The sequence below is a fragment of the Epinephelus moara genome, chromosome 6 (assembly GCF_006386435.1).
Source record: "Epinephelus moara isolate mb chromosome 6, YSFRI_EMoa_1.0, whole genome shotgun sequence".
Lineage (NCBI taxonomy): Eukaryota > Metazoa > Chordata > Actinopteri > Perciformes > Serranidae > Epinephelus > Epinephelus moara.
In genome coordinates, this window is record NC_065511.1 from 563101 (window position 1) to 576930 (window position 13830).

A 13830-nucleotide genomic window follows, 5' to 3' on the forward strand; every position below is an offset into this window, starting at 1 on the left:
TGGTGCTCATTACATCTAGCTAACATTAGCTAGCAACAGTTTGCTAACCACAGTTAGCTAGCTTAAGTTATCATTGTAATGATGAAGTTAGACTTTGTATATTTACATACTTTGAATGAAATGTAGTCATATTCATAGGTATTTGGTGCTCATTACATCTAGCTAATGTTAGCTAGCAACAGTTTGCTAACCACAGTTAGCTAGCTATGTTAGCTAAGCTATTAAGCTTAACAATAACAGTATTCTAGAGTAGACATTAGACAATATCATATTCAGAGTATTGATGTCTCATGTTTATTGAGAGTAGCATTGTAGTTGTTAAATATCTAACAACTAAAAAAAATATAGGTATATTTGCGAGCACAGCTAGCTACTCTGGTAGTGATGTAACGGTAAGTTATCATTGTAACCCCAGGATCCATCTCTCCTAAGATGCTGCCCTCACCAACTGGTCCCTGCCAGACTAGCAGTCGCAGCCTGGTCTCTGGTCTGGGCCCCAGCATCACCAGTGAGGATGGCATCATCACTGGCGCCAAGCTGCCAACTGGTCGTCAGCTCTTACGCTGCATGCTTTCCAAGCAACCTGGTGCAGATGGAGCGTTGACGCAGTTCAAGGCAGTCAAGGTCGTCCTGGAGCAGGTGCGGCCATTTTACAAGAAGGCCAACATTCCTATGGTGAGCGACAAGCGTGCTTGCCACAAGATGGTAGACTTGGTTAATGCCAGCAACAAGCTGCGGAAAATCTCCAAGGCCAAGCGCTCCAGTGAGGCTACAGCAAAACAACTGGAGAAAATGGAGTGCAGACTTGATGCCACATTTCCGCTGTGGCCTCCAAATGTTGAAAAGCTAATAGATAACCCAGAAGACCTAGCTTTCTTGGCCAGCATGAAGACCGACAGAGTGACCACATTTGGTGTGTTGGACAAAAAGCTGCAGCTCAAGGTGAAACGGCGAGAGGAGCGTCAAGCGGCCGCAGCAGCCAGGCAGTCCCGGTGTGAAAAGGAGCTGGAGGAGATGACGGCAATGTCCAGCTTGGTGTTGGAAAGTGATGAGGAGCCAGAGGAGGATACTAACACAGTCTGTCCACCATCTGAGGACAAACCATCCCTCAAGTGTAAGAAGACCGGAACAAGCGTCAAGCGTAAGAAGACTGGAACAAATATCTTCATTCCACATGACATCCTTAGCCGACAAAGTGTCGTGTCACTGGCTACAAGGTTGAAGATGTCACCAATGCAACAGGCTGCCTTCACGCGTGGCCTGGTCGCAGAGTCAGGCGGTGATTGTACACATCTCTCTGCATCCTACGCAACAGCTGACCGAGCAAGACGCCAAGTGCTGGAGACAATCAGTGAGGAACAGCACAAGCAGTGGACAGTGACACCACCTCCATTGTGCAGCCTACACTGGGACAGCAAGTTAACACCGATGCTCAGCAATGTACGCCAGTTGGAGGAGCGTCTTACAGTGGTGGTCGGAGATGCAGAGCGGCTAAAACCGTCTTACAGTGGTGGTCGGAGATGCAGAGCGGCTAAAACTGCTTGGTGTCCCGGCGTATGAGAAGTAGAGCAATGAGGCATGTGGAGCGATCATTGCCCGGTTGACATGCAAGTTGCTGCAGGACTGGTGCTGCGCTGACCAGGTTGTCAACATGGCATTTGACACCACCGCGTCAAACACTGGCCATCTCATGGCAGCCTGCATTGCCATACAGCTCTCACTGGGCCGACCACTGCTTTGGTCTGGGTGCCGGCACCACATTGGTGAGGTCCTCCTGAACCAGGTTTTCACAGACCTGAAGGTGGAGTCATCACGCTCGCCAGAGGTTACCTTGTTCACACGTCTGAGAGAGAACTGGAACCTGTTACCACAAGAATCCAGCAGCCAATGGTCCCGCTACATTCCTGGCAACACCGAGCAACCATTCCTGGGCAAGTTACGTGCTGAACTTGTCACTTGCGCAAAAGAAGTGATTGACTACAAGCGAGGTGACTACCGTGAGTTTGTGCAGCTGTGTCTTGTGTTTCTGGATGCAGATGGTGAAGAGCAGACTGCAGTGACCTTCCAACGACCTGGAGCGCTCCACAAGGCACAATGGATGGCCAAGCTGCTCTACACTCTCAAGCTGGCGTTGATGGAGCAGCACATCGCATTGCTTCCCCAGGGCGCAATCACTACACGGCAGCAGGTGCCGAAGATTCAAGCATTTTCTAACTTCATCACACACATCTATGCAAAGTGGTGGCTGACCTGCGAGAAAGCTGTAGATGCTGCCTGGAATGACCTCACACTCTACCACCACCTGCAGGCATACAAGGCTGTAGATGAGGGCATTGCAGCATCAGCGATCAAGGCACTAGAGAGGCATCGCTGGTACCTGACAGGTGAGATGCTACCCCTGGCTCTCTTCAGCAGCAAGGTGCCCATTGATGACAAGCGTGCACTTGCCAGTGCGATCTTGGAGCACAAGCCAGCTGATCTCCCCATGCACGTCCCCCAGCAGCGCTTTGGCACTGGCTTTGGCAAGCCAAAGTTCCCCACCCTCTTGCCAACCACCATCTTGGCCGACCTCACCAATACAGATTGCTGGTTTGGGATGCACCAGCTGCACATTGATCCAGCATTTCTGTCTCTCGATGTGAAGGAATGGGCTACCAATGCTGCGTTCAAAAAAAGTGAGGTCAGTGTGGTCAATGACTGTGCCGAGCGTGGCGTCAAGCTCACATCCGACTTTGTCGCAGTGGCCAGGAAGGAGCAGCACCTGCAGAATGTGCTGCAGGCAGTTGAACATGACCGCAGCCAACAGCCAAACCTTCGCTGCTGCGAACGCAAGCTAATCCCTGAATAAGAGGGTTACTCTTGGGTGGCAGGTGGGGAGACATATCTGGGGGGAGACGCACTGGCTAGGTTCAGAGTTCAGGTTCCATTTCCTCTCTCTCTCTCCCTGTTGATGTTGCTCAGTGGAGCGGATTCTGGCACAGGCTGAGCAATTAAGTTTGAAGTTTAGTTAATGTCAGCTCTTATCATTAGGCCCTGTGAGTTGCCAGTGAGTTAGCCACTAGAGATGGTTTGTTCTTTTAAGTGTGTTAGTATTGCCCTTGTGTTTAACAATAAATTCAATTAAACTTTATATGTGTGTCCGACATCTATCACTGCTGCACAAAACTCAGGGAAAGGCCACGTGAACATGTCCCATTGACTTCCATTCATTTTGTCTATAGGACAAATGAATGGAGAATCTTGAAAGTTGAATTCTGAGAAATGCCCAAGTTGCCCAAAAGTCAAACAAACTAATTTTACTTTGATAATCCTATAGAACATGTTACTGTATAAAAGTTCACTGTACTCAACATTTCCGGGTCAACCTTTTGGCAATTAGACTAAAAATTGCACATTTTTCGAAATTTCACAAAAGTTTGTGTGTTAGGTGGCACCCCTAAATCTCAATGGATTTCCTCAAAACTTTGCAAAAGTCATTTTTATGTTAAATGGAACAAAATGCAATGCCAGCCAAATTGATATTTTGAAATTAAAATTTCCCATTCAAATTTGATGCACCCTAGCGGACACGCGCATCTTCGGCATGCGGACACGCGCCTCGTCAGTTTCAAGCGGCACAGTGCAGCAGTGAGAGCTCCGCAGTTCAGTTTAACACGGACAATTAACAACTTTCTTCTTCTCTCTTTTGATGTGTGAGCGTGAATGATTAAGGTGAGAAGCTGCCCATGTTTCACTTCCTCACATCGCCCAAGCTGTGAGTTGCACATGTGCGTGTGTGTGCGCTGCTGATGTTACACGATGGGCGCGTCGGGAATTTGACTGGCGTTTTAAATCGGCATATTTTAGACTGACTGGCCAGTCGCAGGTCATGGCCGATCACGTGAAAACTGGCCCAATTCCGAGCACTGCCGATAAATCGGAGTAAGTCTAGTAAGTACACATTAACTTACGAGAGAAAAGCGGTGAGCACACAATAGAATGCTGTGGGTGAGCAATGAGATGCCAAATAGTGTAGTCGAAGCATTGATTTGTAGCGTGAAACTGCTTTCTTCAGTGATTTTAGCGATTGTAATCGCCTGGTCCATTTGTTTTGGAGAAGAAGAGACCTCTGCGGATAATTTATCTCCCGATAAAAACCTCCTGAACAATGAGCAGTGAAAGAATTCTAGCCAGCAGAAGTTTTTAGCTGGTTGTGCAATGTGCAGCCTCACTGCTAAATGCTACCAAATCCCCCAAAATCCTACACACTTCACCTTTAAGGCTGACAAGTACTTCAAGCACAGTATGGATTTTCTGCACAACTTCAGCTACTTCCAGGGCACATGGAAAAAGGAAACGTATGAAGAGGTAAAAGGTCTAGGAACACTTGTAATATACAGAAACTTTATTGTGAGACCAACATGTTTATCAGGGTCATCAAGGCCACAAGACAAAAGCAGTACATCAAGACTACCGTACTAAAAAATGGTGGACAGAGGCACCAGCTGTTCATCTACAGTATAGGCTCAGTCACTGGAGCTGTTTTCAAGACAGTATTATAGCTGTACTAGCTGTTTTTTGTACATCACTTAGCAAAAAGGGAAATACAAGATACAATAAATCTATACCTTGAAGAAAATCGTGCTTACTGTATTTAGCTTAGATTGGTCTCTATACATGGAGAAGGTTTTATCAATTAAAAGTGAATGGACAATGTCTCAGTTAGGTAGCATTACTGACTGACAGCTACCATATGGAAACTCAGCATTTGTGTTTAAAACATGTTTTCCTATCAAACCTGAAAAAAGCAGTTTTTGACCTGAGCACTGTTGGCTCATGTTGGCTAGAGATGGGAGCTGTGTCAAGTCAAAGCAGACGGCACCAGAGGGCCAAAAGTAGTTAGTGTTTACTTAGTATTCAAAGAGTTTCAAGGGCCTGGTTGCTAGGTTACCCAGAGGGAAGGTCCCCTGCATGGTCACTGTCATCAGAGCCCCTAACTGTGCCAACATCCTGTAGGCCAACCAATGACATATCTGGCTGAATGTCCTCTTCATCTGACTGCACCAGAGGCTCATCACACTCCTCACTGGCCACTTCCTCTTCTTGCTCCCATACTGCATCCCCAGTGGACAGTTCGTTGTTTGTGGGAGGGGTTAGGTTCATTTGACTTCTCAAAGATTCAGAAGAGCAGGATTCAAGGTCAGGACCTGTTAGAGAAGACAATTCTTATTTCTCTGTGTAACTAAATCTTCACTCTTAGTGAATAAGTGTCACCTGGAGAACTGATATTTTAATTCAGCATGTCAAAGTTCTTTTTATTTTCATACAATATCTCCAATTGATGTCTGCAATGCAATTCATGATCTGAAAGGGAGCAATGGTCCTCAAATTGATGGGATTCAAACTAAATTAATTAAATTAGCATGCCATATTCTCACTTTTCCATTTGCTGACTTCTTTGATCTATCACTATATGAAATAACAGCTATTTGGAAATTTGCACATATTACTCCTCTCCATAAGGGTAGTGACACACTTGATCCCAATAACTACACACCCATCTCAATTATCTGCTTCAATGCAAGAGTGGTTCTAAAAATTGATTTATATACAATTATCAGAGTACCTACAATATCAATAATATCCTTTCTCAATATCAATTTGGTTTTAGACCTAACTTTTCCACAGCTACTGCTCTCCCCTGAAATTCACTAATGAATGAATGAACATCCTCCAGGAGCAATATTTGTTGATCTCACCACAGCTTTTGATCTGGTTGATCAGTGTCTTCTTTGGGACAAACTTGATGCTATTAGGCTTTCTCAACATGCATTGCTGTGGTTTCATTCATATAATGTTTCAAGCTTATTCTGATTGGAATGCCGTGAAACTTCAATTAAAAGCCTTGTCCCAATGAAATGCCCAGTCCTTTTTACTAGCATGGTGTAGCTGCACATTTTGACAAATAAAGGCCTGTCTCAATTTGACACCTGGTCTGGTTGCCAAGTAGTTCATTGGGTTGTTGGCTACCCACTTCAGCTAACATTGGTTTGCCGTTTAGATCACACATACAAAACTTTTGTGAAAATGGAGACGCTACACATCATAAGCTTGGTAAGATTCTCCACGGTTCAATCGTTCTGTTCATTTTACTAAAACCCTGAGCACCAGCAAAAGACAGAAATTCATTCTGACTTTATGACCACATCAGAGGAAGGGAGTCACCATTTGTTTTTTAGTCATGCTAGTAAATCTGAATATGTGTCCATTCCTTGATTACCCGGTAAGTTATTCATATTCCTTCAGTCCGTAAAGATCCACCAATCAAAAGAATCAAAATATTTTTTCATAAATTCTAATCCAAGTTATGAAAAATGTTTTTAAGTGGTGATATATCGTAAGGTTACGTGTGTAACCATGGTTCTCTGAGTAGGAGGCTTCCCCTCCACCTCAGAGATATTACATATATCTCTACGGGAAACCTGATCCATCAGGGTCAGGTGTGTGGATAATTACTTTAAGACAAACCACCTGTGGAGTGGACGTGGCTATCAATCAGATCGGTTATTTAAACCCCTGTCAACCACGCCCACGTTGATATAGATCTTTGGAACGAATCCCTGAGCGGCCTCGTGCTGGAGGGGAAGCCTCCTACTCAGAGAACCATGGTTACACACGTTCTCTATTGTAAGGAGGCTTCCCCTCCACCTCAGAGATATTACATATATCTCTACAGGAGAACTTTAAGACACACCGCGAAGGGACAGAGCAGCACCACCCCACACGTATGGCGTGGCTTTTGAATGAGACGTCATCGCCACCAAAGTGCTCTACAAAAAAGAAAAACCCCAGTGCGTCAAACCAACTATATACAAATGTACACTATATACACATCCCCCAAGCTAGCCAGCTCCGCAAGACGCAGGACGCTGGCGCCCCAGCCCTGGTGCAAGACACAACCAAGGGCCAGATGGCCCCGCAAGACGCAAAGGCTCAATCAGAGGGGTGGAGAGGCCACTCAGACCAGCCCCCACGAGGCTGACTGACAGGAAAAATGAAAAAGTCACTACCGCCGGGCTACCCCAAGCACCCGCTCACCGAACGAAGTGCCTGCAGCCACATTGAACTGGTAGAAGCGAGCAATGTGGACGGGGCCGACCAGGTAGCCGCCGCTCAGATCTCATTGACAGACGCCCAAGACGTAGCCATGCCCCGAGTCGAGTGCGCCCGCACTCCTGATGGGAAGGGCGCCCCAGTCCCCACATAGGCCTGCTGGATAGCCTCCACAATCCAGTGGGAAAGACGGGCCTTAGACAGTGCCTGACCCAGAAGGTCCTGTCTAAAGCACACAAACAACTGGTCAGTCTGCCTATGGACCCGCGTCCGGTGCAAATACACCCTAAGGGCCCTGACAGGGCACACAAGTGAGTACCCGCGCTCCCCCTCTTGCGTTGGCGCAGAGTAAAGAGACCAGAGCACGACCTCCTGACCTGGCTGCGATGCAGAGAGGACCTTGGGAAGAAATGCAGGGTTGGGTCGCAGGACCACCCCTCCCCCCTCCGGCAAGAACCTGCACAGATCTTCATGTACGGAGAGAGCATGGAGCTCCCCCACCCTCTTGGCCATGGCTAGCGCCAACAGGAGGGCAGATTTGACGGACAGCCATTTCAGGTCCACCGACTCTAAGGGCTCAAAAGGAGGATACTCCAGAGCCTGCAAGACCAGCTCCAAATCCCAGGGCGGCAGAGGTGGTCTACCACGTAAACCAGAATGCCTCCTAGCACCCTTGAGCAATCGGGATATCAATTTGTCCACACCCTCAGGCAATTGGTACCTCCCAACCCGAGCTGCCTTGATTGCCGCCACCATACCCCTTAGGGTAGAGGGCGCCCTCCCAGCATCCAAGAGTCCTTGTAAGAACCGCAGGACAGCTGGGGCCGAGCACGTAAGTGGGTCCGTCTGGTGTACCCTGCACCAGGCCACAAAAGCCCTCCATCTGTGCGCATAAAGTGCTCTCGTCGACGGTGCGCGCGCCTCCTGCAGCGTACTGACCACCGAAGGTGACAACCCCATGGCTAGCAGCTCGGGCCCTTCAGGGGCCATGCCCAGAGCCTGAGCCCTTGGGGAAAGGGATGAACCTGAGTCCCCTGTGCTTGAGACAGCAAGCCCAGACGAATTGGAAGCTCCCATGGAGTCCCGCCCAGTACTGGGGGGATGTCCGAGAACCAGGTCATGTGCGGCCAATGTGGAGCCACCAGGATCAGCCTCACTTCCTCCATGTGCACCCTCCTCAGGAGAGGCGGAAGGAGGACAAATGGGGGAAAGGCGTACATCAGGACCTGTGGCCAAGGGTGAGCAAGGGCGTCCGCTCCAAGGGGAGGATCGTCCTTCCCCAGGGAGAAGAAAAGTGGGCAGTGGGTGTTCTCCCGTGACGCAAACAGGTCTACCTCGGCCCGTCCGTAACGGAGCCAAATCCCTGCTACCACCTGAGGGTGGAGTCTCCATCTGCCTGGGTCCGGTTCCCCCCTGGACAACCGATCCGCTGCACAATTCTGCACCCCCGGCACATGGGCTGCCCTCAGTGAAAGAAACCTTGGGTACGCCCAAAGCCATAAGCGACGAGCCAGCTCGCAGAGGCGTGGAGAAACCAACTCTCCTTGCCTGTTGACATATGCGGCTGCCGTCACACTGTCTGTCATAACCAGCACGTGCTGGCCCTGAAGGTGTGGCAGAAAATGGCGAAGACCAAGATGGACCACTGTCAGTTCCAACATGTTGATGTGCTGGGTGGCTTGAGGACCACTCCAACGACCACTGGCGCCATTTCCTCTGAACACTGCGCCCCAGCCTGTCAATGAAGCATCCGTCAGGAGAAAAAAACGATGCGTTACCGGCCCTAGCACACTCCCTTTGGCAAGATTCCCGCCGTCTTCCCACCAACGGAGGGCCATCCGCAATCGTCTCGTGACAAGTACCCTGGTATCGAGGCGACTCCTGGGGCCCAACCCCAGCCCCAGTAGGCACCTTTGTACCGGCCGCATGTGCAGGAGGGCCAGTGGAACGGCCTGCACTGAGGACGCCATCAGACCCAAAAGACGGAGACACAGTCTCCATGTGACTCCTGCCCCCAGCCTGAAATGGGAGAGGCAAGCCCTGAGGGACAACTGCCTGTGCTGCGTCAGTGACAGGAGCGCAGCCCGAGAATCTATCACTAGGCCCAGGAACTGCGTCTGCTGTGAAGGCTCCAGTCTGCTCTTCTTCAAATTGAGCCGCAGACCGAGGTGCTCTACGTGCTCCAGGAGGAAAGCCAAATGAGCCTGACACTGAGCCTGCGAGTGTGCACAAAGGAGCCAGTCGTCGAGATAATTCACAATCCGTATTCCCTTCTGTCGCAGAGGCGACAAAACCGCCTCCATTCACCTGGTAAAGGTGCGAGGAGCCTGGGAAATTCCGAACGGCAGAACCTGGAATTTGTACTGCTTGCCGTCGAAAACGAACCTGAGGAACCGCCAATGCCTGTCCCAGATCGGAATCTGAAAGTAGGCATCCATCAGATCGATGGTGACAAACCAGTCCCCTTTGTTGATGGACTGCCGCACCCTCGGGACGGTCAGCATCTTGCATGGCAGACGCCTGAGATGTCTGTTGAGACCCCTGAGATCTAAAATGGGGCGTAGACTCCCATCTTTCTTGGGGACAAGAAAATAGCGGGAGTAAAAACCAGCCTGCTTGTTGCCCTGAGGCACCTCCCTGATCGCTCCCTTCTCTAGCAGGGTAGAAACCTCGGCCTGGAGCACTGCCTTGTGTTCTGAGTCTACCACTGTGAAAACCATCGGGGTCTTCGAGGTTGGCGGACGACGAACAAACTGAATACGAAACCCCTGGGTCATGGTAGAAAACACCCAGGGGCTGGGAGAGAGAGCTTCTTTGTCCTCTGGCTGTAACCTGGATCGGGACAAATACAGCTGGCGCCTAGCAACTAACCTGGATCGGGACAAATACAGCTGGCGCCTAGCAACCCAGAGCGCCGACATGCCCTTCCCAGCAGTCACCACCTGCTCTTCCATAATCTTAGATAAGATTTTGGAGACGAGCTGAATCTCATTAATGAGACGAGCATCTGCCTCACCTTGTAGCTCACGCACCAGCCGCCGCTGATACAGTGCTAACACAGAGCCAGTATTGGCCAGTTGCGTCTGTATCGCCATAGGCCTATGCACTTTAACTAGCGAGGCGTCTAGCATCCTACAGTCCCCCGGCAGAGTAACTGAACCCAGTACTGAGCTGGCCGGAAACAAAAGAGCAGACACAGACTGGTCCAACTGAGGTGGTGAACCACAGCCTACTTTGTCCTTATCCTTCATGGCAGACAAACGTCTGTTGGTAGCGGAAAAGACTAACTTAGCTGTGGGCTTTTCAAATCCCTTATGCATAAGGTTCACCACCTCTGGGAGGAGAGGCACTGTAAATGGCTCTGTGTCAAGTGACCCCTCCTCATCCTCATCATTAAAGCGTGAAGGGGGAGGGGCCTGACCCGTCCTCAGTTCCAGCCCCAAAACGCGGGAGGCCCTCTCGATTAGACCCCTGAATTGCTGTCTATCGCTTTCTTTGGCGTGGTCATGCAGGACCTCCTCGCCATCATCTGAAAAAATAGAGCAATCCATACAGGAGGAGGGATTACAGACAGCCTCAGAGGCTAGGTTCCTCGCCTAGACAACGTACACACACATCATGTCCATCCTCAATGGGCAACTGGACCCCACACGCCACACAATTATGACTCATGACCAAATCTCGCGATAGGTACCACCCTCGCGAGATCCCAACCCGGAAAAACAATCCGGCTATACACACCACGAGAATGTTGCGGGGCGATATGTGTGTAACGAGACGTGTGTGCTTGGTGTAGCGTTGCAACACGGTGACAAGAGCGACAGAACGACAGGACAGATAGTGAAGTTAACAGCTCAGAAAGTCCGCGGCCCTGCTCTCACCGTCCGCACGGAACCGAGAAACAGGACCTGTGCTGATACGTGACAACCTCCGCACAGAGACAACACGCACAACACTGGACGTTAGCGCTAAGTACAGGAAAACTTAGCTTGGCACCAACCACTTGGAACCTGCTCTCATCGCCCAAACGGGACCGAGAGACAGGACCTGGTGTAAATGGCACGTGAACCCCCGCACGGAAGCAATATGCCAACACCGAGGAAGACGCCAACAAACGTTTATAAAGGATCAACGTTAACATCCACCGTGAGAGCCGAAAATCTCACTCTCTAATACCATCAGGTAAGTGGCACAGACTGCTAATGTTGTTAGTTAATAAGACAGAAAGATACAGAATTGATTTGTCTCAAAGCAGAGCGACACACGCTGCTCCAGTGGAAAAGAAAAATCAACGTGGGCGTGGTTGACAGGGGTTTAAATAACCGATCTGATTGATAGCCACGTCCACTCCACAGGTGGTTTGTCTTAAAGTAATTATCCACACACCTGACCCTGATGGATCAGGTTTCCCGTAGAGATATATGTAATATCTCTGAGGTGGAGGGGAAGCCTCCTTACGATAGAGAACAGTATGCCAGGTGCCATAGTCCTCGACTGCCGTAAAAAGGGTGTCATAATGCTCTCTTTCACTGATGCTCTGTTTGTTGGAGCTGGATCAAATGAATGATTCATAATTAATATGTTATTCGAAGCCTAATATTCATACAAGTAATATTAATACTGCTTTAAATAAACAATTTGATCTTATTTCCTGATCTTTGCTGAGCAACATTTTGGTGTAAAAGGAACTGAAGCCCTGTCCCAAAGATAGTCCTGTTGAGTTCAGTGATTTAAGCAAATAATAGCCTGGGCTACTAACCTAAGTTTTACAGTAAGTTACCTTTCAATATGTGTTTTCTGTCATCATTTCACTCATCATTTAAAAATGCTCTGTATTCTCATCTTAAAACAGACTGCCAATGTTTATTTTTTCACTGTTCCGCTCTCTATGTAGAGATTGATCCTTGTTCTTTTGATTGTGTTTAGTCTAAGGTTGTACTGCTTTTTTTTCTCTTTTTGTTAGTTTATTGTTGGATTGGGTTTTTTTTTCACATTTTCACATTTGTTTAATGAATGTCTCTTTTGGGACCCCTTGAAATTAGATAATGCATCTCAAGGGGTTTATCCTAATATAATAAATATTAAATAATATTCATTAATTTGAATTGTGTATGGTGCATGCATTCGCACAGGAGATAAATTAGCTATAGGTCCTTTCATTTCTCCAGGGAGGTGGGCTGACTTAAATATTTTACATGTGGGCCAGAGGCACACAAAAGTTTTCTCTCCCAACACCTGTGGTTACCTGCTGTTTTCATTGTAGTTATTGACCCTCTCATAATTTATGTATGTTAAACTGACTAATTTGCTGATGCCAAGCATCAAGTAGCTAAAGAGCTAATGACCACCATAAAGCTACAAGGTCACACCTACATCGGTCAGGTGGCCAGTAACACAAAAACAAATGCGTATTGATGATTTTTCATGTCTGCAAGGCACTCATTAAAAGTAACAGCTTTAAAGGGCCTGTGTAATCCGTGCACCCTTCGTTCTATCGTTTTTCCATTTCAAAACCAAAACAGAAAAACAATCTTGTTTTTCTGTTTTAAACCCAAAGCAGAAAAATCGGAAAACAGAACAACAGAAATCACACGTTTTGTAGTTGTTTTTTTGTTTTAAAATTAAAACAGAAGAAAATGTGCGTTTTTAATCCGTGTATGGTTCGTTCTTTCATTATTCCGTTTCAAAACAAAATCAAAAAAACAAAAAATTAAATCAGTTTTTCCATTTTTCTGTTTTGAAACAAAAACCGAAAAACACAAATACAGATAAACAAAAAAAACTGCGTTTTTCTGTTTTGGAAATAAAAATGGAAAAACCTGACTTTGTTTTTTTTTGCAGATTCATTGTTTCATTTATTGTTTTGGACAAAAAGTAGAACTGCAGTGACATCAGAGGCGGAAGTAACTTCAAAATAAAAGACAGGAAGATAAGATTGCCTATAAAACTTATAAATATCCTATACAACTTTCCCATATATCTTTTATTTCCACTTACACCTGATGTTTTGCGCATTTTGAAAAGCTGCCTGCCATTGCTGTGAGGAACTTTTTATTCATAAAAATAGAAATAAAATGTTACGATCGCAAATTTTATGGCTACAGTAAAACTTGTTGTTCAACCATAACGTTGCTGTTCAGAGACTAATAAGGGAAATCGTCATGCATATTGTTCCCATGAAGGACGTATAGGGATTCCCTCAAAGGTTGTGTTTTAATATTCATTCGCCGAATTGTTTGCAATAAAGTAATCGAGGATATAATAAATTATTGTGTGTACTGCGTTGTTAATGTTAATACTGGGTTTCTCCATAACGCATCGTTGCATCAGTGAAGTTTCAAGCTGATGTTTGTCCTTTTTACCAGCAGATGGCAGTAGGCCTATGGATTTATTTGCTGTCATTGAATGCCTGGTTTTCTCTTAGTTTCTGTTGGATTATACAGACCTGCAATTCTTCAGGTTATTGATACGGACAATTCAAATTATATGCAGCATATATTTACTTGTATTCGTTTATATTNATTTGCTGTCATTGAATGCCTGGTTTTCTCTTAGTTTCTGTTGGATTATACAGACCTGCAATTCTTCAGGTTATTGATACGGACAATTCAAATTATATGCAGCATATATTTACTTGTATTCGTTTATATTGTTGTATCACATAGGCCTATGCATTGTTGGCAGAGATGGGCAGCATTTTAATTACATGTATTTAAAATGTCTTATCACCTACTATGA

General features: G+C 47.0%; 2 protein-coding genes across 2 annotated transcripts in view; both read right to left on the bottom strand.

Moving 5' to 3' along the window:
* Window positions 1-4366: 4366 nt before the first annotated feature.
* The window catches only part of LOC126391227 (dysbindin-A-like), a 66063-nt gene continuing 56599 nt past the window's right edge, over window positions 4367-13830 (bottom strand). The window contains exon 10 of the mRNA XM_050045843.1: window positions 4367-5186. Within this exon, the coding sequence (XP_049901800.1) occupies window positions 4927-5186 (260 nt within the window). The 3' untranslated portion in view covers window positions 4367-4926. The remainder of the gene's footprint in view (window positions 5187-13830) is intronic.
* On the bottom strand, window positions 6619-11341 carry LOC126391201 (uncharacterized). The gene is made up of 2 exons (XM_050045778.1): window positions 9964-11341; window positions 6619-9924 (listed from the first exon to the last, which is right to left on the bottom strand). Exon 2 carries the CDS (start codon window positions 9601-9603, stop codon window positions 7153-7155), a length of 2451 nt encoding a protein of 816 aa, XP_049901735.1. The 5' UTR covers window positions 9604-9924; window positions 9964-11341; the 3' UTR covers window positions 6619-7152.